This window comes from Diuraphis noxia, unplaced genomic scaffold (assembly GCF_037042655.1).
Source record: "Diuraphis noxia isolate RWA-SAM2 unplaced genomic scaffold, SU_Dnox_SAM2 contig0004, whole genome shotgun sequence".
Classification (NCBI taxonomy): domain Eukaryota; kingdom Metazoa; phylum Arthropoda; class Insecta; order Hemiptera; family Aphididae; genus Diuraphis; species Diuraphis noxia.
The window spans coordinates 35,893,531-35,918,388 of NW_028301714.1; the positions used below are offsets into that span (position 1 = coordinate 35,893,531).

A 24,858-nucleotide genomic window follows, 5' to 3' on the forward strand; every position below is an offset into this window, starting at 1 on the left:
TTTAACTTGCTGTGCTATATAATTTATTATTCGTACCGTCACGCCAGTTTGTCGAAAGTCTCTTAATAATCGCAACAATTTTCGTTCATTTTATGAACGAATTGTGAAGAATACTCTAAAAACTAAGAAAATGCAATCAAATTGTCCAAAAATGCGAAAAAAAATTACTGTAAAGATCAACGTTTCAAAACACCAGAAAAAAAGATGCTTTTGCATCAAAATCCAATCCCTACTCATGATGTTCTGAAACAGCCAGAGGCATGTGTGTAGAAAAAATAATTACATTATCGTAAAATTATCGAAGTTTAACAGGTATAATTTTACTCTAAAATCAATTTAAAAGATGATTTGTGATGAGAGAAACTATTTTAGTGATATAGGGATAGGGACCTATGTCTAACAAGAGTTTAATAAGATGTAATAAAAGTAAACTACGTCCATGATCAGTATAAACGTTAAGCTGCAATATATAGATGATTGTATATTGTATATTGTATATTTGTACATACAACGCTTGCAGAACGCTTTGAACTAAATCTAAAACGTTTGTATTGTACTACAGTCTATATTATAGGTACATTATGCTGCAGTATATTCCGTAAAATGACTCTATAACTTTGAGGTAAGCTAATTTTTAGTTTATACTTTGTGACGATGAAATATATATTAACAAACATTGTATATGGTATATATCATCAGTTAAGGCGGGCTATGATGGCTCATTTTAAAATATTATAGATATAAGATACACATTTTGGTTAGCATTTATAATTTATAACTTAAAAAATTGATAAACTTTATTCAACAAACTGTTTTGAAGTATACATTTATCATATAAGGACATAAGGTCTTATAACTGTATATTCTTCTTTATTCAATAATATAATCATGGAGGAGGCAAATTGTCCGCATTTTTGGAGCAGGGATGGCGTTAAAGGTAAAAATGTATTGTCCTGAGTCCACAAAAAATAATTGTGTGCAGTGATGCTATAATGATATAGTTACAGTGGCGTACCTTTGGGGAAGGGGCAATAAGGGTATTTGCCCCCCCCCCAGAAGTTTTAGATGTCATAATGCAAATTTATTGTCCAGCTTAAATAAGGTAAATAGTATTTATTTTTTTTTAAATTTGCCTTTAAAATGTAAATAGTACATATTTTTAATTTTCACTGATTATAATCGTGTTTGATATGAAAAGTTTATGATCCGACATCTACAAATTTGATCCGATTCCATTCTATATTATAGTGAGCGTTTATACGTATCCTGCTCCTGGTGTTCATCGGTGTGCGTCTCACTATCACCAGGTTTCAGTATTACATTGTGTAAATATGATGTAAGTATAATATAGACTGTAGACGTATACAACAATATAAAATAGTTTCTATGACAACTACGACGGACGCGTCGTAAACTTTTATGACGCGGATCGCGTCCGACCTCGAACCACACGTGTATAATACTATAATATAATAGTAGTTTAATATTATTATTTATAAAAATCTTTTCCGTCGTCCACGTCTATAATAAAATCACACGCATCGTATACTATGATGCGCGAACGCGTAGATGTAACTATGTGTAATGAAAAAAAAAACCTAAACGACGATATAAAATCGACGTCTACCGCGGCAGTCGTGATTTTACTATACTATAATATTATGTATGGTGTTTATTTTTTGTCTTGTAACGAAAACTGATACGGAACGCGTGGGCGGGGGTGAGGGTGAGGAAAAAACTGGACGGATATTTCACAGTCTGGTGTATACGGGGAGGTTGTAAAAATGAAAAATAATTTACGCGGGGTCGGGCCGCGACCGAAAGTAACCAGAACTACTACACTACCCCTGTTGAGTTTTATCGGTGACGAAGACGATGACGGTCGCGCAATAAAAATCACAAGGAAAATCCCTTCGACGATGAGCTGTCGAACGCCCGTAAATATATAATACACATATTATATCATATGTATTATATGCGTGCGTTCACTGGCAATAAATCCTTTTTTTTTTTTTTATGGAGGTGATGAGTAAACAGGAAGAACAGATATTTCGGTCCGTGTGGTGGACGAGTGGAAAAAAAATTCTCAACGTTCTGTTTTTAATCATCGCGTTGCCGCCACCGTTCGTCGACGGCAGCCCATGGAAACCCACCAGCATGCGCTCTTACTTCGTATAAACACCCGAACGCTCATTACGCGCTTATGGGAGGCGTCCGTATGCACATGTACAGCAAACTTATACCCACTACTATGAATAAATGTATATGAACATATATATAAAATATGTATGTACAGGCTATTGTGTTATAGATACTCGATATATGTTGTCCATAATATCATATTAATGGATAAGCGTATGTATATACACCACTGCAGGAGTAGCGCCAGAGTTAAAATATTTTCACCCATATTTAAAAATGTTTTACACTATAAAAAACTGGTCAATGTTATATTGTTAGGTAGTTGTACACATAATACTCTATAAGTCCTTGTTGTATAGATATGTATTATTATTTATTCCAGAATTTTTTATATCGTAAGAATTGCAAGGATCATAATATTATACATTATAATATTGAAACCTTTGAATGCAATTTGTCATATTAGTTATTTTTCTATATTTTAATTCAATATAATTGTAAAACAAAATGTACATCATACATAAATCGATAAATCAAATAGTTATTAATCTATAAGGAGCCAAATCATTATAGAATAGATAACACAACTTATAGTTATTACCTTCTTATAAAATGTTAATAAAAAAAAAGCGGGTAAGTGGATATCACTGTGCTTTATAGTACATCACAAGTGAGCAACTGTTACAATTAATGGTATTAAATTTGAATTCAATGATATAATATCACTGTATACGAAAACGATCATGAGCAAAGATAGTTTGTAAGTTAAGAATATTTTGAGTAAATAATTTGTAAATTTTGTCAGAATTTGAAATCAATACAGTTATATAAAAAAAAAAGTTTCTTTGTATTTTTAATATTTTCTAACTGCTATTATATCAACTTATAGGGAACCTTGCATTAAATTTCCAAGCCTTTTGACCCAACAAATAAAATTTTATCGACATTTATTGAAATAAATAATTTAACTACCGTTAAAACCGTAAATAACTTAAAATAAGTCAAAATATTTTGAACATTTTATGGTGTTTGCTATGTTTATATAAACATACAGTGAAAACCTACAGTAATTTGTTTTGTTTTAGAGTTACACCAAAATCCAAAGTAAATTTTGTCAAAAACAAATTTTGCATGAAATGTCCCGTTTTTCATAATTTTTTTTTCCGGCACTTGAAAATTATTGAAAATTTTAAATTTTGACCTCTCCAATAAACTAACTAGATTCACATTCCTACCAGATATTGAACATCAAAGCATTATTTCTACTACCTACTTATTGTGTACAAAGATACAAAAAAATAAATAAATAAAAAACACCCATCGTTGTGAAATCAATACAATATTCTCGCTCCACTCAGAATCTAAAATACTATAATAATATACAATATACATAATATAATATTATTTTAGAATATTGCTGAATAACAAACAATGTATTTTTTACTGTTGAAATTGTAATATAAATATTGTATTAAATAGCATTGGTTACCTAATATTTTTTTATAATATATTTTATGTTTACCAAATATATTTTGTATCATTTTTATAAAATTTATGTGGACAAATAATGTAGTTAATACTGTAGTTTTATTTTTTACTTAAATGTTTTTACAGTTTGATAACTGAATGTATTAGACTATACAAGGCTCTCAATTGAGTTCAAAGCCTTCTTCTTCTTCTTCTTCATTGGCTTTACAACTTTTCAAGAGTTTTTGCCACCACCGACACCGCATTCCACTCCTCTCGATTTTGTATTTTTTCTTCCCAATTTAATTAATATTTTAGTTCAAAGCCTAGGATAAAATATATGCCTGTCGACCCATTCTATGGTGCGGCCTATAATATTATGTATTTCATTATAAATGGATCCACCGGAAATAATGTTAAACACTCTTTAAACGAAATAATCGTGACGCTTGTATATACGAGGGCACTGGACGAAAGCAGATCGTGCTGTGAAGAAATGTTTGGCGGCAGTTTGGCATAATGGCATCGATAAAAATATACTCGTGCGCGACGATATTGAAGGAGTATTCGGAGTGACAATTCAAAGTGCTTTTATTTTTATTTTTATTTTATTTTTTATCTCTATAATCCAATTTCGCCTCTCTCCCGATCGCCATCCGGATCACATTTATGTCTACGAGGTGCGAATGAGTGCACTTAAAACGAGGTTTGACAAAGACTGAAAAATATTTGATTTGTCGTTTGCGAGGAAAAAAATATCGAAAAAAATTATCGTGTCAAACTTACTTACTAGGTAGCGCATCGTGTTGCGTAAATTATCGTAAAATTGATTATTCCTTACGATTTATTACATAATGGAATATAAACACATATGTAATAACTATTACGTACCTCAGAACCATAAATAATGTTCAATATTTTTTAAAAGCCGATAAAAAGAATTCTCCTCGTCGACGACAATGATCGAATACATTACTCTAAATGTATAACAAACATAATTAGAATGTGATCTTATATTTTAAAATATTTATTGTGGTCAAAATTTAATTTTATATATATATATATATATAAAGCAGAACTCCGATTATCCGGACTAATTAATGTCAAGGGTGGTCCGGATAAGCAAATATCCGGATAATTGACGTATGATATATCAAAAGTTTTATAATTATATGTATGTATTTATTATTAATATATAATATGTAATATAGTTTAAAATTCGTAACCATAAACAAATAATTGTATTATATTATATTTAACTGAAACAAAATAAGCCTTAATTATAATATGCGACATATTTTAAAACCAAAAAAAGCTGACTTAGCACATTATTTATTTTATTTTGAACAATTATGATATTTTAGTTTGCTTCATAGTTGACTTTCTCATATAGCAGCTATGTTTTTCAATCTTCTTAATTGCAACAATTGAGTGGTGTTCGATTCTTCTTTCCTCTCAAACCATTTAAACGCCAAATCCAATGCATCAAAAGCTTCAGAATAAGACGGCCCTTTATTTTCATCTTCAGTCAAATCATCAGTTTAATTTTCCTCTTCTTCAGAATCATCTTCTTCAAATAAATCGCAAATGTGTTACTTGTAAAACATGACCTCTGCTTAAGAGCTAATGGTTTTGGTATCGAATAATTTGTTTAATAGTTATTAACATTTTTTTTTTTTTTAAATTAAAATTAAATAATAAACCTGTGCATTATATTATAATATTATAATTTTTTACTTATTTCATGATATACCTAATAATACACGTTAAGCATAATATTATACTATATAAGGTTCAATAAAAAAATTATTAGCATTTATCACCTTTGAACACACGAGTCACACGTCTTGATTTTTATGTTACTATGACGCGTAAAAACTAATTTATTCTTAAATTGTAATCAACTTTAGATTATCCAACGAAAAAGAATGATTGGTCAGAATTAGTGCAGTATAGTTAGTATTATACTTATCTATAATAGTTAAAGTCTTAAAGTAGCAGTGTTATTATTGTGAGATAATGATACAAATGAGATTTTCTTCAGTGAGAAGTGAGAGTTTTTTCGAGACAATTAACGATTATTTTGACAGGTTAAACTCTGACAGAGTCAGCTGGTATTTATATAACCCAAATTACGGTTTTGTAGTTCTAGTCTTCTAGATAAGTGCTTTCTGAGGAACTTAAAATCAAAAAATATAAACATTTCAGAAAGTTTTTGAGAATCTTTGAAATCTGTTCAAAATCAATTTTACATTCAGAAAAATATTTCATGAAAAACTAGTAGCTCACATTTATCTATTATTTTATATTTATATTGAATATAGTTGTAAATTACACGTTAAACGTGTGTTATCCGAGTTCTTAAAATGTAATTATTATGCCCAACAAATAAATGAATAAAAGTTTTCCGTATTTAAATTGTATAATATTAGACTTCAGTTATCAGCAGACGACGTATAGCCGTATAGGTCACTCAAAAATGCCCAATGGACATTTTATGCGTAGAGAAGAAACTGCAATGTGCCTAATCTGTGGAGAACCTCTCACAGTCAAACACCTCCTTATCCACTGCCGTATCCATATAGATACCAGAAAAAGTCTATAAAAATGCCCGACAACCTCTTTGAAGCCCTCAGCCTTACCTATGACAACACCAACAAAATAATCACATTTTTAAAACAAAATTGATATGTATAATCTAATTTAAAAATCTATTATATAATTATTATTATTTTTATTATGTACTAAATACTTAATTTTGTTGCAAGCTAATAACCTTAGCAGTTGAAGCTGTCCCATAAATAAATAAATTTTAAAAATATTAGACTTCAGTTTAATGTATATGATTTTAGTACTAATTACCATGTTTAATTTACAAACAAAAACTGGTAGGTACATAAAAGCAAACGAAAAACTATTATAATTTTCAATATTTATTTGACATTAAGTCTTGGTTTTAAATTTTGAAACAAATATTTTGAATTTGGATAAGGTATGATTAAAATAATTGAACCATACATTTTGAACGGTGTAGGTTGTATAGGTAAGGTACCTATATAAAATAGTAAATAGTAATGTAAGTTTCAAACGTCAAGTCACTGTAATGTTTGCACTACGTTGTTTGTAATGTTGGTTATAATTGAATCTTTATGTACAAAAATAACGAAGACTAAGACCAATAATAAAGTAAAACATTAGGTAACTATAAATATATATTATCAATGCTAAAAGTTAAATCCAACAATAGTTTTCTGCTGGTTTTACGTTCAAATAAATTTTTGTCGAAAATTCGGAAAATGTTTTCTATTTGTTGAGTTACGAAACCGTGTCATTATATTATCAATAAAAAGTAAATAATTCGTTTGTCCGAAACCGATCATCATTGAAAATCCAAGTCAAGAATGTAAGCATGTTATCATAATAATATTTTAGTATAAACAGTAAACACTAACGTTATCTATAAATCTAAATTATTTTTGTAACATACGAAATTATTATCATGTGAACTTTAAGTAAAGTAATTCGAAAACATATTCGTGTAATACTGTATTAAACGATTTCCGATACAAGATTCCTGGGGAACTTTTAGTAGTAATAAAATTATTAACAATGAAAATTTGCATAATGTAATACATTATATCGTATACGTAGTAATTTGCGCTCTAAGACTTCACGTCATTGACACGCTCTAATTTTAAACGATGAATCACTGCAGCGACATCAAATTACCATGACATCATTTAATACCACGCGGGATAAATATTAATTTATTATAAATTGCATTACGGAATCACATATTATTATAGTATTACGTCGCCTACCCAATATATATTATGTATAATACCCTCATTGTAGCCGAAGAATGTATACGCCCGTGGACACATAAAATTATAACATAGAATATAGATAAACGAAGGTATTATACCTGCTAAATCATTTATCATATGATTGATGTAATATGTAAGTTTTAGGTATTTGAAATATTTTTATGATAACATAATCTTTAAAATAATTGAAAAGTATTTAAATAATATATTATTTGAATAAAATTATAATTAAATAATTAAACAGCGATTATTTATTATCCCACACTGAAAAATGTCTTAATATTTTGTATTTTCAATATAAATTTAAAAATAGTTTAAAAAACCTAATAAGGTGTTATGTTTATATCATAACAATATAATATTATAGGATATTTATTTCATTAACGATGTATTTTTATCATTTGCTTTTAATGTTTTTCAATTTTTAGGCAATATTGTCACCATGTGGTGAGTAAAGTATGGCTCGCATCGTGAAATTGATTTCTAGCAATATGTGCTCTGCTACTTAAGCACGGCCGTATGAAATCGAAATTAATTTCATATTAATAGGTAGGTAGGTGTTAGGTGACTAAATACTATATAATTATTGCATTATATTCCATGTGGTCCATGTTCAGAATTTCCTTGTTGCTCAGCAAATTGCCAAGTTAAATATTTTAGTAGGCGCCTATATACTACCTAGCCATTAAATACCACATTTAATAATCACCTATAACGGCTATAACCATGATGAAGTAGGTAGTTGAATATTTTCTACTGTTTGGTATAATTTGGTAACGTGTTATCTCACAAATGGCTTACATGGAATACAACGACAGTGCAATAAAACCTTTATACGGCACAATGTGGCCTTAGGGCTTAAATACAGTAACCGGTATCCTGGTTGACGAGTGTATAGGCACTGCAGAAGAATAAGCTCATCCATTAACTGGGGTAAAAAAAAAGTAACAATTGCGCTGACGGTTAATCAAAACCAAACTGAAAACATTATATTTATTTTATTGATTGTAACGTCTTGCTATTGCTTCTGAGAAAAACAATACGTAAGAATACCTAGGTCGCAAATAAATTAAATTTTGGTAATACTGCGTTACCTACAAGTGGAACTATATTCGACTGTAAACGATACGGTTAGTGGAAACGCGACTACACACGTCATGAACGGTAACCGCAAACTTTTCCGTTGATCGGTGTTGAAGGAAAACGGTATATATAGCTGCCAACTGTTTTCTCCGTGTTACCATTATACATATTATTACGGTCGGCGTAACACACTCAAAAACACGAGAAAAAACATTTCGTCAGAGTCGTTAATAATAAACCAATCAGTCTAGTCAGACGTATAAATAGTCGACCCTAATGACCGCGCGATGTATATTTTTAAAAATAATTCAATATGGATAATAACACACCGATCGCGTATATACTATATATATATATATATGCGATGAGAAGAAAACTGATCTGTAAAATATAATATATATATATATATATATATATATATTATACATCTAACACCTTTATTATACTATTAATATTACATACACTACGCAACTGCAATGGTGTGTTAGCACATCACTGTTAACTGTCGGCCGCGGCGGTGGCAACTGATCGGAAGACGACTGTTCGGTCTCACTATTTACAATCCTCTCGACGATTGAATATTTCATTGATGCATCGTATATAAATAATATAATGCAATATATTATTATGGAGAAAAAAAAAATTAAATTATCGAATCGCGTGCGGCAAAGCTGCAGCATTGTATGCGCGTTTATATGCTGTACAGACCATATAATATTATACACTAGGTATACTACCATTGATTTTAAAATATACAGATATAACATATATCCTCAACTCAATGCTACTATACAAAATAGTCTACAGCTGTTGCGTAGGTATACGGTTTTGAAATTTCACAGCGCCATGCCGTCGCGGTCGCGGTCGACCGAATAATATGCATACGATAGCGTATATTATTATCTGTACAGCATAATGTATAAGCATTCATCACACGTTTCGGGGATGGACAACATACATTCATACCTAAGACAAAAATATACGTATAAAGTTGACCATGGCATGTTGATTGTTTGTCATTAATAATTATCGACACCAGATATGATATTTTTAATTTTAAATAACATCAATTTTAAAAATATTTCATCCAATATATAAAGCGGTAATATATTCAAACAGAGTTCCTAATATATAATATAATAATGTCTACGCGAAGTACAACAAAATACTTACTTGCAGATATATAGCTGTATTAAATCATAAGATATATACCTAATTTAATGATAAATTTATTCATTTTATATTTTCTGAATCACCCCTCCCCCGTATATGTAAAATCTATGTTAGGGATCACGTTAACAATAAATACCAATGTAAATGAAAATATTATACTTAATGTGGCTATATATTTTGTAACTATATATGCATGATATACTTACTGCATTTATGTTTGCAACTAAAATACGAGTAATTCATATTTATATGTATAAATTGTTAGTTATATATAATTATATCATATAGTTAATTATTTAACTATGCACTAAACCGAATGCGTTTGCTTAGGGATGGAAAAACTCAGTGCGACATAATCTGACATAATGTTTTATCAAGCTACCAAAAGGGCTTGGACGTCTTAGCAAAGGTCACTACTGGACGGTGGATCCAGCTTCACTTTCATGACGGAAAATCATGAAGTTTAAAATTAACACTTTTTTTATACTTATATGTATCTATAAAAAATGAAAAACATCGTTTTAAAATCAATACGTTCGTCACTCTGCTCAGAATCTAAAATTTGTATTTAATAGGTATAGTATCATATATTATGTTGTGTAGGTTCCTTTATGTGTTTATTTTAAATAGTCAATTTGTTACAGCTATTAATACAGAGCATAATATACATACCTACAACAGATATTACTTGAAGAAATTATTGGTGACTGAATACTAACATAATATTATGTAGCTATGTAGATTTACCTATATCTACTGCAGGGTTCAGTGGTAAATTGTGAATGTATTATTATATAAATAAATGATATGATATAAAAAGAAATTGGACATGGAAATAAATAGTAAGGGTTCATTTTTATAATTTTTATTATTTGCCTTATTCAGACACATGATATATTATGTATAAATCCATAGTTTATATCACACTAAAAAATACAGCATGTAATTTCATGAAATAACATCATAAATACCGAATAAACAAAAATAAGTCTTTAAAGGATACATTATTTCTAGTCAAATGGTGTTATATAAGGTTTTAGGGAGATGTGTATAATATCAGCTATAATGCATACCTAGATCATAGTTGCAACGTATAGTATAGATCAATTTATAATAACCTATTTTCACCCAATATCTACTTTAACATTGTATTTTAGGAATGTATTTGTATTTAGAAGTCAATTGCATTGTAAGTCAAACAGAATTCTGACCGTATTTCCAATTCCCTGCAAACAAACAACACATAATATGATATTACGTAAATATACTTATACTTGTAAACTGTTGACTTTAATATATTAAATTCATTAATAAGTACATATTATTATATAATCTTATACATGCTTTGTATTGATTGATTATTTAATCTCAAAATTAATAAATTTAACTGTATATATATGTATATATATGTATATATATGTATGTATACATACTTATATACTTATACGTTACGGACAATGTACATTGTTCACACTGTCTAGTAAAATTGAACTAGAAATACAAATCAACTATTTTTTGAGTGATATTTTTCACAAAATTTATCATTACTACCCAATAATTATATTAATTTGATAGAAGAAATAAAAAATAATTTAATTATTAACGATTTGTTAGTGCATGTTTTACTAGAATATATGTGGTACTTAAAATTATAAGCTCTGTTTGCTTTCTTACACTTATATTTATTTGTTTTACAATGCTGCGTACAAGTTCATCGATCATCCGACTGTCCTACCATGGTATAATTTGTTGTCATATAATTGTTTTAGAATATTCAAAATAGGCTCGTACTAAATAGATAATATCATAATTAAAATTAATAAATACATTTTTTTTTTGTTCCCATATATATTGAATATCTATTATCTAAATTCTATAACTAATAAGTAATAATATAACTTTACTTGATATTATATATTACTTAATATTATATTTAACATACTCGTATAAAGAGATAAAGTATGTATTTATAATTTTTAATATATTAGACTTTAAGAAGTTTCCTACCTACTTATATTTGAAGATTGAATGTTAAAACTTAAAAGAAAATAACTTGTGGCATATCGTGGATACAATAAATCCCCTTAATCTTTATACCTAGGTATATATATATATTTAATATTTACTGCGTATTATTGTTTAATTTTTTTGTATTATTAACACTTGACTCTTTTTTTTCTGAAAACTAATGAACAATAATAGAAAGATAATAATCCTTCTATTATTGACCACATTGGTGTATATGTATATTAAATTATTTATTTCATTACAAATGCTTTCTCAAATTACATGGCAATGGGTTTATATTCTGATGCTACCATTTATTTCTAGGGTAAACTAGTTATGCATTGCAGTATTTGTATACAGTGCACTAATAGCTACAAATTTGTTCCTATTTTGATATATATTTGACGTGTTAATGCGTAGTTATAGATGTATAGATTATAGACTGAATAAAATATATGGCTACCTACTACTCTCAAAGTATTGCAATTTAAATTAAAATATCATAAACACAACGATTATTTTAATCGAATAGTCGTTTGTTAAATTTTTTAATTATTATTTTTATATACGAATTACATATGATTATAGGCTATATATTATAATACTCTTTTGAAATGAACAATGATGGACACTTGTGCGTTCAACCGGTGTAGCCAAATCGAAATACGGATAGTTATTAGTTATAATATCATCATTACAGATTATACACATTTAAGTTTAGGTATAAATGGTACAATGTATATAATATAATACCATTAATACCTATACTTACATTTATTAATATATAATATATTATATTATGCGTTATACAATATATTACTATTATAATCACTTATTCGGTATTAAACATTTTTACGTATATATGTTATATACCTATAGTGGGTATGGCGTACGTGCGGCGTTGGCACATCGCCGAGGTGTCGGCGGCGTCGAAGGCTTCGTGTCCCTCTATAACCATTATTATTATCATTATTATTACTATTATCGTATTATCGAAGACGTTGGTGGCTACGGATTGGCCGACGACCGTCCTGCCCATTTTTTCCTCTCTGGTCCAGCCGTCGTTCCGCCCGGGGTGACAGTCCGCCCGGCCACTCCAACCGGTTGCATTGGTAATGCGTGAATTGTATACGACGGGTGTAAACAATAAACGGTCCGTATACACATTCACGGTACTCGTTCGTGTAAATATTAACTGTGTATATTATACACGCGTGCCTTAATCACATATAATAATAATTAGTTACGGTTTTATGTGTTTTTATAATTTTTAGTTTTTTAATTAATAGAAAAATTTAAGGATTTTTTGAGGAAAAAAAATTCTATTTCATATTCTTAGTAACTTTTATGATTATTGCCGTGTACGTATTATAATAAACGACGATCGCGCGAGCTCGAGCGCCATCAACATAACGGTATGGATATGTTGATCGTTAAGACCGAAGACGAAAATGACGAGAGAAAATCTCTCAACAACAGCAATAATAATAACAACAACCATAACCACAACAATAATAACAATTGTAAGAAGAACAACGGCGACGGAACAACAACGAAAACGGTGACTGCGACTGGTGGCGTCGGGACCGGTAGGTCTGAAAAACCACCCTACTCGTATATAGCCTTAATAGTCATGGCAATCCAGAGTTCACCGGTGAAAAGACTTACCCTCAGCGAAATATACTCTTTCCTCCAGCACAGATTCCCTTTCTTCAGAGGTTCCTATCAGGTAAATACACACATAATGGAATAATAATACAATAATAGTATATAACAGTATAGGTGGGTCTTATTCTTATATATTATTATATGAGTATTATATGACGCACGTAAATATAGGTGCACTATAAGTAGCGATATAAGTAGATAACTATAATTAAAATATAATGTTCAATCGATTTTTTTTTTGGAAAACTATAAAGTATTCAATATAAAACATTAAGCCCTAACTATAGTTACACAATTAATTTATAATTTAAATAATCTTTGTAACTTAGCTAAGTTGAATTTAATGAGTAAAATAATCTGATCTAACTCGTTAAAAGTAATAAGTAACTATAGTTTTTTATGTAGTTTTTTTATATATTATCCTAAAAATCAGATGTTCCGTAAAACTGTTGAGTATTATAATATTTCCAAGTATTTATATAGACTACAGCTATTATCATAATTTATTAATAATAAATATTGGTTATTTTCAATTTTTTGTTAAAAATATTTTTCTCATTAATTATTTATATTAGTTATATCTTATATAATACCTACATTTATTTCTTGTAATACACACGTTAATCACGATGCGCCTATTATACGAATATGCGGGCATCAAACTATTGTAATAATGTGTTCTAATGATTTATATTCCAATTCGTTTCTAAAAAAATAAAAGTTATTATATTACTTAGGTACCTACTTAAAAGTGTATGTTTATTTATGTTTATTTATGTACCTTTTTTAACATATTTTGAACAAAGGGGTATAAATTTATATTTTAAGCTATAAAAAAATCTAACTTTTAACTTCTACTCTAATTTAATCTCCTATTTTTATCAAACTAACTTCTATAACTAACTAAGCCAGAAATTTGGAAAATGTCAGAAATTAAATTATATTCCAACTTAGTTGGTTTTTATATTAAAGTAACTTCATAACTAGCTAACTAACTAACTTGCTCAACTTTGTAGATACTATTATGTATAGTATATATTATACCTATAATATTTGTTTTTTAATAAAAATTGTTGTCTCTCTCAGCTTAGAAGTATAAGCTTTATACTATGTAGTACATGTACATGGTAAAGTAGATATGTATTTAGGTTAGTTTAATTTTTTTCATAGTTGTTCAAAACATATTATGCAAATTATTTAATCTGTCTACGTGTATAACATAATAATATTATTGACTAAAGTATTAAATAAATGTATATAATATTATTAGCTATCTATATATATAACGATCAATAAATTATAATATATTACGATGTATGTAATATTTGTTAATTTATTTTAAACCGTATTTATTTTAGGCTATTTTACAGTAAATACTATTATTAGTATAGTAATATAAATAATTAATACCTAAATCCCTTAATAAATTATTTCAGCAATTGTTTATGCTACTGTAAACTCAGTCGTTATTTTCTTTACCTTGCATACTAGTAGTTATAATCTAAACTAGCAGATAGAAGATAACAAATTAAGAAATATTTATGAAATAAAAAACTATTAATTGAAATTAATATTGTTAAAAACATGAATTTATATTTATTTTTGCTTAAAAAAATTATTCAGATACATATTTTAAACTGATTTATGAAGATAATCTTTAAAGAGCTTTTGACAAATAATATTTAACCTAGGTCTATAACTTTATCCTAAAATTTTTTCTTGGTCAAGTTAATTTATTATTTGTTAATTATGCCTGAAATTTTCAATGTCGTATATATACTCGTATTTTTATGTTTTTAGAAGAGGTTCTCTGTTCTAGATTTACCCTACCTAACTATAACCAATAGGATACGATACTGGTGTTTTCAAAAAACTAAATGTAATTTTTTTTTTTATTTTAAATTTAATCAATAATCACAAATCTATAGTTACAACCTTTAATGTCCTGCTTGACACGTTTTTGTTTACTTCAGTATTATAGAGCTGGCTATTATGTCTGTATGATATATATTATATATATATTTCAATAAAAATTACACCTGCAGTGTATATTTAATTATTGATTAAATATAATGAATAACACAATCGTTAAATAGCTATAACAATGCTTAAAAATTCATAGTTTTCATTGGAATAATTTTTTGTATAAAAAACAAAATAAAAAAACGTTCATATTAAAGCGTTAGAAAATGTTAAGTGCAATATATATATATTTATATATTATATAATATACAATATATTACATTCAAATCCAAATACAAAATTACGGGAAATAATTATGATCAATTCTATACATAGTAAATACTACAGTTAAAAATATTTCATTATTTGTAGGTACTTGTATAATAATTATTAATAAGGTATATTACATTATAACCTAATAACGATATTTATGTATATTGATAAATATTAAACTCGTTTGGGTCACTTTGGGATAATTCAATTCAACAGGCAAATATTTATTCAGGATAAAATAATGACGACTAATATGATATTATTTGTATATTTGTTATTTATTTTTAGTTAAACTACCTAAATATATATATATATTTTTTAATTTGCCTTTTATTAAAAAATAATTATAGCAAAGCAATTATAAAATAATTATGTATCAAAAAAGCAAACAGACAAAAAAATTAACAGACAATGAAATTAAATATTAGCATTAAATGAGGAAGCCAGCGGTATGAATGAATTGGATAAGACTATATACTTAAAACTATATACTTTTTTTATGTGATTGATACTTATATTAAAATTATAATGTAATGTACTGCACAATGCTATTTATTTAGCCTATCAAAAATTCAAAATGGCGTTATAAGTAAAGTAAACATATATGAACATTACTCCTTAATTAATTGCCTCCTTTAAAGAATAGATAACTATTGCCTATATTTGAATTTGATAAGTCAATAAGACTTATAGCTCTAGCTGTAGTGATCATTATAACGACTAATGACCCATTCTTATATAACCTAAATTATAATCAGAAATACTGATGAAAAAAAATTAATAAGCACATTACCAAGTACAAATTGTATTATTATAATTTATAATTATGGATTATCAGTTATCACATAGATTACTCATAATTAAATTTATAATATTATAGTTGATTCTTTATAATAGCAGTAGTCAGATATGGAGGTGGCTAAAAGTAAACATACATGCCCCAGGTGACATTTTTTTTTATAACCAACCCTGTGTTCATGATTTTAAAATATTTATCTATAGTATCATAAATAAATTTAATAGGTAGCTAGCTCAAAATCTCACCAAATACTTTATAATTTTATTATAACTCATTACTTTATGTTTTAAATACTAAAAATGTAAAAAAAAAACTACTTTATTTTTCATTGTCAAACTGCTAGGTATCAAAAATAAACATTAGTTTTTTGATTGATAATTCTTGTAAAATAGGTGTAATTCAGTTTTTATATAATAATATTCGTATTTGTACAACATTCATCGTTTTACATTTTCAAGACTCGAAAGTAAATATGAATTCAACATCATTTGTCCTGTACCGAAGTTCTGTAATGTGCATAGTTAAAATTTTACTTAATGAAATTACATTAAATAATAAAAAATTAAAATATTATAACTTTCATAGAAACTAACTCTATTATGATTTTGAAAATAATTAATATTAATATGCGATCAAACGAAATAAAAATAATAATTTATGGTGACCGTAAAATCGATACAAAATTCCAACATTGATTGTTACTTTTTTAACGCAAGGTTCATATCTATTTGAAAACACGACAATACAATTTAATTATAATATGAATGTTTAAACTTGCGTCTGGTCTGCTGTTGTTCTGTACTTGCGTGTTATATAGCCATTTATAGTAAAATTATCAATGGCTGTACCTAAAACTTAGAAGTATCCTACCGGTTGTTGCGTTACTATAGCAGCATAATACTTTTTTTCGGAACGGTGCAGGTATCGTACTGTGTTGTATATTGTTACAGTAACAGTAGTTATACTAATTAACTGCCGTATAGAAATGCTCTAAAGTTTTCTATCATAAATAGCAATTAAATAGATCGACTATTTACATTTTACTACTTTGCATGCTACTCTTTACAAGCATTTATAGTTTACAATTTTTAATTTCTTTTTCTATTAATTTTTACTATAATTAAATGAATAAGATTCATTTAAAATTTAAAAAATGTATACACAATTAATAATTATATTATATCCTAACAAAATGCTAAAATTATGTAACTTCTAAATGGTTTCGTTCTTGTAGGCCACTTATCAGTTACACTTCAGAGTCTTTTACTCACCGGTCACTAGAAGTTAAAGATTTTATTTTTTTAACTGAAAAAAGTACAACGTTTAAAAAAGTAACTGTTTCAACCAATTATTATAATATACCCCACCTAATCCAAACCAATCATAATATGAATAATTTGTATGATGTTATTATCTCAAAAAGCCAAATTTTTGACTTGTGTCATTATAGTCGCCGGGGTGCGATATGGAGAAAAACTCTGAACGTTATACAATAGTTTTCATTATAATACACCTAGCTATTATTTGTTTGAGTATATATAAACTTGTATATCTAAGTCTTTTTTATGTTTAAAAAAATAAGTAAATTAATAAACATAACTCTGCTGACCTGTAAATTCTCCGTACTTGTTGTAAACATTTTGGCCTAAATGTCTTCCGTATCTGAAACGGTACATTATACCGTCATATGGATTACCGAAAATTCCACATGGTGACCCACTTAGAATTTATAAGCCCATCCCAAAACCATGCACATTAAAAATTACAACAATTTTATAATTATATTTAATTATTTTACAATAAATTATAAGTTGTAATTTAATGATAAATTTATTTATTTTTTATTTTCTGAATTATCCCTCCCCCGTATATGTACCATAAGATCTATTGTGATGGGGATCACGTTAACAATAAATACCAACGCAAGTGAAAATATTATACTTAATGTGGTTATACATTTTGTAACTATGTGTGATATACTTACTGTATTTATGTTTACAACTAAAATACGAGTAATTCATATTTATATGTATAAATTGTAGTATGTATGTGTAAATTGTTTATAATTATATCATAGTAATCTATTTATAACTATGCACTAAACCGAATGCGTTTGGCTTAGGGATGGAAAAACTCAGTGCGACATAATCTGTCGTTAAACGAATGTTTCATCAAGCTACCGAAAGGGCTTGGACGTCCTGGCAAAGGTCACTACTGGACGGTGGATCCAGCGTCGGAGTTAATGTTTGAGGAGAGCTCGTTCAGGCGAAGACCTCGGGGATTCCGTCGCAAGTGCCAACAGAAGACTGTTGGACCGATCGGCGGAGTCGGTAATGGTTATCAAACGTCACAGTACCACCAGCACCTCCACCACCATCACCATCACCAAAACCTGCAGTTGCAGCAACAGCAACAGCATCACCATCATCCGTCCGTCCAACAGCAGCAACCGCAGTCGTTGCCACAGACACAGCCATCGACGGTTCTGCCACCTCCACAGCCTCCACAGCAGCAGCAACAGCAAACAGTTGCCACTCAACCACATGCGCAACAATCGCAACCACAGTCACAGGCGGCTGCGTGTTACCTCCACGACCAGTACGATTACAAGGAGGCCACGGCTGCGATGGTCGCGGGATACCATCACCAGCAGCAACAGCAACAGGACTACAGTAATGGTGCGGGCGGTGGAGGAATTGGCGTCAGCAGCAGTGGAGGGTACTGCAGCAGGAACGACCAGTTGGACCATTTTGCGGCCAGTTTTTGGCAGAGCCAAAAGTCTGATGGTTACGCAGGAGGCGCAGGTGGTTACCAAGAACAGTTTGATTACGGTTGCCAGTATAACTTGACACACGACAACGGTGAGTACCACCTACCTATTTTTTTTCTACAAGTAAAACCCATTTTTTATCTATAAATATCATCATATATATTATTTAGTCATCCCTATGTGGCTATATTATGTGTATATTGTACAATTTGAACGAGTGCAATCGAATATTTTAAAGAGATTGTTGAAGTTGAATCGGCCTTTTTGTATTTTAATAATTGTGTGAATAGTTGGGAGGAGAGTACGGCAAAAAGTATGTGAGAACGTTTGTCATGTTTTGCGGTGAGTGGTGACTATGAAGTGTTTGACCACTCATGACGTGTAGGTGAAGAGTCAAGAGGCAATAATGATTCAATTACAAGTATAGACGATATTATACCTGCAGTTTGTGTCAAAACAAGAATTTATGTATCAAGCGTTCTGGTGACCTCGATCTTTAGTTTTATCCTACAAATTATGTTTGGTCGCATTTCACACTATACATTTTATGTCAACGATGATATTGAAAAAAATATCCATATCCATATGATTATATAATATATTATACCCTTTACGAGATATTCAAGCGTGCTATAGTCTACGTCTACTATAAGAATATGTGATTACCTATCAGGTACAACACAATATTATAGAATTTATCTCTGACGTTTTTATGAATCAATAATTGTTTCCATAAATTTAAACTTACTGATAAATTAAAAGAAATTAAATGTCTAACTAATTAAAATAATTAAATGAATAATAATAATATAATATAATCCATAATATATTACTATTACTTTTAAAATGCTACATACAACTTAACAGTAATTTTATTCTTGCCGTAACCAAACTTTTTGTTTCGCTTTTTAATGCGAGTTACGTGAAACGTGAATGATTTATTTGAGAATATTAATTATTAGCCCTGTTGTAAATTATCTGTGTTTTTCGTAACATTACAACTGCTGTATGTCTGTACATAATAAAATACGATAGCTAAATCATTAACTAATAAATCATAATATTATTATATTAAATATTCGATATTTTAGTTCTAAAACTGTGGTGTCATTTCATAAATCAGATAAATCAAATAATTCAGCAATTCCAATGTAATTTATGTATAGGTATAAAAGTATAATATACCGTAGGTGCCTACCTAACCGATTAATTTAAATTGACTGTATTAAATATTAATAAATTACACATTTTTTATATTTAAATACATTAGAATATTTGTGACCAAAGTATATAAAAAGTATCTGTAATGTAAATTACATATTTTATAGGGTATTACTAATGTATAAATCAATCGAATAGTTCACCTATTTTTACAATGTATACATATTTTTTTTTTTTTTTTTGCATACAATGTATGGAAAATAAATTATATATGTCGAGCGTATACGTCTTAAAGGCGTAGCTGGGACGTAATTAAGGGGGATGAGGGGATAGATCCCCAGAACCTTTTAGTGTATTATGTATTTCCAGCTATACCATTCACTGCAGCTGTACTTGAAATAGTAGTATTTTGTGTATAATCATTAAAAGTCTATACTCCGCAGGACAAATGCCTAATTATGACGCAGAGGTGTAGTCGTATAAGCAAATACAATAGAAGCAAACAACTGAATACACATACCTGCAGGGATCCCTTTTCATTACTCAAAACAATAAATTATAACAATCTTTCTTTTCTCTGATATTAAATTATTATTCAAAAAAACAATTTATTTTTATTTTTTATTTTATACGAATATAATAATTTACCCCATTAAGCAGATCTTGTGTCGAGGTAAATCATTTGTCAAAATACAATAAAACCTATATAATTTATTAAAAACCATAAACTAACTAATATCACGCCTTGAACTATTATAAGTGTTGATAATCTGTAAAAATAGTTTACAGCAAAATACAAAACGGTTGAGATAAGTTCATTCATTTAAACGTAGTGAAAAATCATTGAAAAACGATTTTGAATTTGTTTTATCCAGAAATGGGTAATACTGTTTTGTTAAAAATTGAAGTATGTACCTACGCTGATTAACAAATTTTACAAACTTTAAGATTTTCTGATAAAAAAAAAACAGGTAATTTTAAAATGAACCCTCTAAGGAGTCTAAGGTATTGATGTATCTAACTCTATAAGTATGTTAAATTATCTACAAAGAAACTTTTTCTACATTAAGCTTTAAGAAATTTTCCATCGGATGTCAAAAATATAGAAACAATTTAATCATAGCAGGACGTATATATTTTATACATGGGTTTTCAGCCTTGTTGCATGTAAGGGAGCTGTGCATCAAGTTTCAAAAGAAAAAATATTTTTGATAAAGATACTAATGTTTTTCTAACACTTCAAAGGCTCAAAACTAAAAACTTTGGACATAAATAATAATATAGTAAACAATAAACATTATTATTATATATTATTCTACAATCATTTGCTGGAATTAACGAAATTAACGAAATTATATTTTACTTGACATCCTTTCAGCCTTTACCAAAAAGTTACAAAAATTTAACCTTAAATTCTAAATACGCCCAACTGCCCATGAATAATAACAATGATATTAATTTCCGCCGTTATATAGATACCGTTGATGCACACGCACTAAATAGCCTAATGGTTATTACGAGCTGCTAACACAATAATCCTCACTAGCCGTATGCACCGTGGTCAAATTATAATATTATAGTCATACTATTTTAATACTTGTGATATCGAAACCAAGTGGCACGGGTACTTCGAATATTAATTATCGTTATTGTTATTACCACGCAGAAAACTACGCTTCGAGCGGACACAAACCAAACACAGTAAAGCAATAATATTATAAGTCAATCGTGAATTAAAATAATTAAATCTCCACGTTCATATTGTAGTTATCATCGTCGTTTTATTACGCTTACCTATTACACTCTTAAAATTTAAAACAATAGTGATCGTTTTATCGGAATTTTCGAACCTATTTATAACTCTACAGTCCACGAGTAATAGATATTTTATAGTCGACATATAGTATAGATATACTTTCAGGACGAAAATTTTTTTTTCGAATCTTTTGTTTAAAAGTAGTACAGCTAACTAATTTCCTTCTCACTTTTTTCCTTTTTAAACAAATCATTATTATTGCTGTTTGTTAGAGTAATAAATAACAGTATCAATGTGGTTTTTGTCGATTCGGATTTACTAAATACTCGTTATTACTTGAATTTTAAACATGACGTACACACACACACACACACACACACACACATATTTACATATATTATATATTATAGAACGACGATTTTAAAAAGTGAAACAAACGCGATCTTTGTGTGCATATAGTTTATATCGTACGACATGGCATTTTTAGTTGTTTACGAACAGTGTTTAGGTCGCGAGCACGCATCATTTAAATGCGTTTCGTTGTGCATTCATAAAAAATAAACCCCCGTGGACCAATTTTATATCACATGTTGGCAATAAACAGCGTGTTGTGACTGAGAAACAGTGTACTATAAAAAGAAAACCTCGTTGTATTATTTTAATAATATAATATATAACATAAATGGGTCAAACCATGTTTTTTATGCATATTTATTTAATATTTTTTATTCTGACCTACATATTATTATGAACGATACGATCCCTTTGACCTCCACGTATTCAGACGACCGCAACGTCTAATTGTGTGGGACACCCCCTCGGGTGAGCACTGCACTGTGGTCATGTGTGGTATAGTGTATAACAGTCACCATTATATATATATATATATATCTCACCATAATATTTAATGTCTATATACATTATTATACATACGCGGTATCACTGCATAGAGCGAGAGTCGAGAGTATATAATAATAATAATAATATAATGTGCAGAGCTGGGTGCAAGATGACGACGAGTGTTCTGCACCGTGCAGTCACATTATATACATATATAGGTATTTAATTATTTTCGTATGCAAGGTCAAGAGGTTCCGTCACCGATCGCGTAGGTCCTCCGAAACGCACGTGGCCTTGTCAAAATATATGTACATATATGCATAATATATAATTTAAAACAAAACCACTTGTTGACTGTGAAATACGATGACATATTTTTTCCTTCTTAGTTAAACGTGTCGATTTCGCCACACATTGGCTAAAAGTCAAAAAGGTACACAAGTGGCCAAGTGGGTGTGAAAAATGTATACGCTCGCAGACGCCAGCCATTATAATATCATATTTTTAGTCGTCTAGCGTCTGACATCGACGACAACGTTTATCTGTTATTTATTGAACATCCATTAATTTTATTATTGATTTTTTCTTCATCAATTCGTTTCAGGTTATAGCACGGTTGCGAGAAGATCTGCGACTGCGGCCGGACAAACACAACATAACGTCATGGACAACCCTATGAACGCCAGTAATGGATTATCACAACATATAAGTCTCCACCATTATTATGACTGCCCCAAGTTTTGCTGAACTATCGTCTTTTATATAAGTATATTGTACATGACACATACAGGATTTTCATATTTCGAAAAAGCGTTTAATAACACTGCAGTAACACAATAAAAATCGTAGAAATTTCAAAAATAATATTCCATTCAAATCGATTATAATTTTCTTTTGTATGTATGAATATAAAATAAGATATATGTTGTCTAAATGTATTTTTGATATTATATCACGAAATGTATATAACGCGTGTATAAACATTAAAATGGATGGATAGCCAAATCGGTATATTGAAGCATTACGTTATCACGTGATTCTTTTCAATATATCTTTCAATTTAAGTTTTAACGAATAATAGCTGAATATGTTATCTTTAATTCGAACAATTAACTGGCTTCAGTGCATGCAGCAGTGAGCTGTGAGTACAGTATACATATTACATGAGTAGTGAAATAATATTTTACATCCATGTATGAAATAGTTTTTTTTTTTTTAACTTTTAAAGCAACAAACATATTGCTTGGCTTATCATAAAAAAAAACTTTTTGTTTTTATGAATTAAACGATCCACATTAATGAAATAAGCTACCAGCAGATATAAAAAATTGAATTAATTATAAACACCTGCTTAACAAATTTTAATTTAATATTAAATTATCTATACAAAATAAATATTTCATAGTGTTATCTATACCTCATACAATTTTATTTTTTAAGTTTAAAGTGTGATGTATATCATTTATTCAAAAATGAATACATTTTTTCAACATTTTGTAAATTATTTAATTGACCAACCATCAGTTGTGTGAATACGAATATCGAACATTTCTAGTCTCCGTATAATATTAATATACCCATTGATAAAACGTAAATGTTCGATATTTTGTATTGATTAAAAGGCTGAAAATAGTATATTTAAATCAATATTTATGTATATATTATATATTATACGTTTATGTAAATAGATATAAAATTATTTTGAATACTATTAAAACCGTTTTGTTTAAAAATAAAACACAACGCACAAAAATCATATGTTTTAGTATGTGTATACATTATATTATATACCTAATTTTGATGTTCTTTTCATATAGGTATAAATACAAAATAGATGAGATGACTCGGTATGATTGGTAGGTACTCACCGTGTGTCTGTGTAGACATCATAAATAGCATTTTGAAAGTGTTTTTTCTTTTTTAGCGAAAA

General features: G+C 28.7%; 1 protein-coding gene across 1 annotated transcript; it reads left to right on the forward strand.

Annotated features, from left to right (window-relative positions):
- Nucleotides 1-12,794: 12,794 nt before the first annotated feature.
- On the forward strand, nucleotides 12,795-24,670 carry LOC107162829 (uncharacterized). The gene is made up of 3 exons (XM_015509873.2): nucleotides 12,795-13,428; nucleotides 18,524-19,262; nucleotides 23,533-24,670. The coding sequence occupies exons 1-3, from the start codon at nucleotides 13,117-13,119 to the stop codon at nucleotides 23,673-23,675; spliced, it is 1,194 nt and encodes a 397-aa protein (XP_015365359.1). The 5' UTR covers nucleotides 12,795-13,116; the 3' UTR covers nucleotides 23,676-24,670.
- Nucleotides 24,671-24,858: the final 188 nt, after the last annotated feature.

Coding starts and splice junctions, on each gene's coding strand:
- LOC107162829 (XM_015509873.2), top strand. CDS start 13,117: ATGGATATGTTGATCGTTAAGACCGAAGACGAAAATGACGAGAGAAAA. Junction 13,429..18,523: donor TCTTCAGAGGTTCCTATCAG/GTAAATACACAC, acceptor CGTTTGGCTTAG/GGATGGAAAAACTCAGTGCG. Junction 19,263..23,532: donor TAACTTGACACACGACAACG/GTGAGTACCACC, acceptor AATTCGTTTCAG/GTTATAGCACGGTTGCGAGA.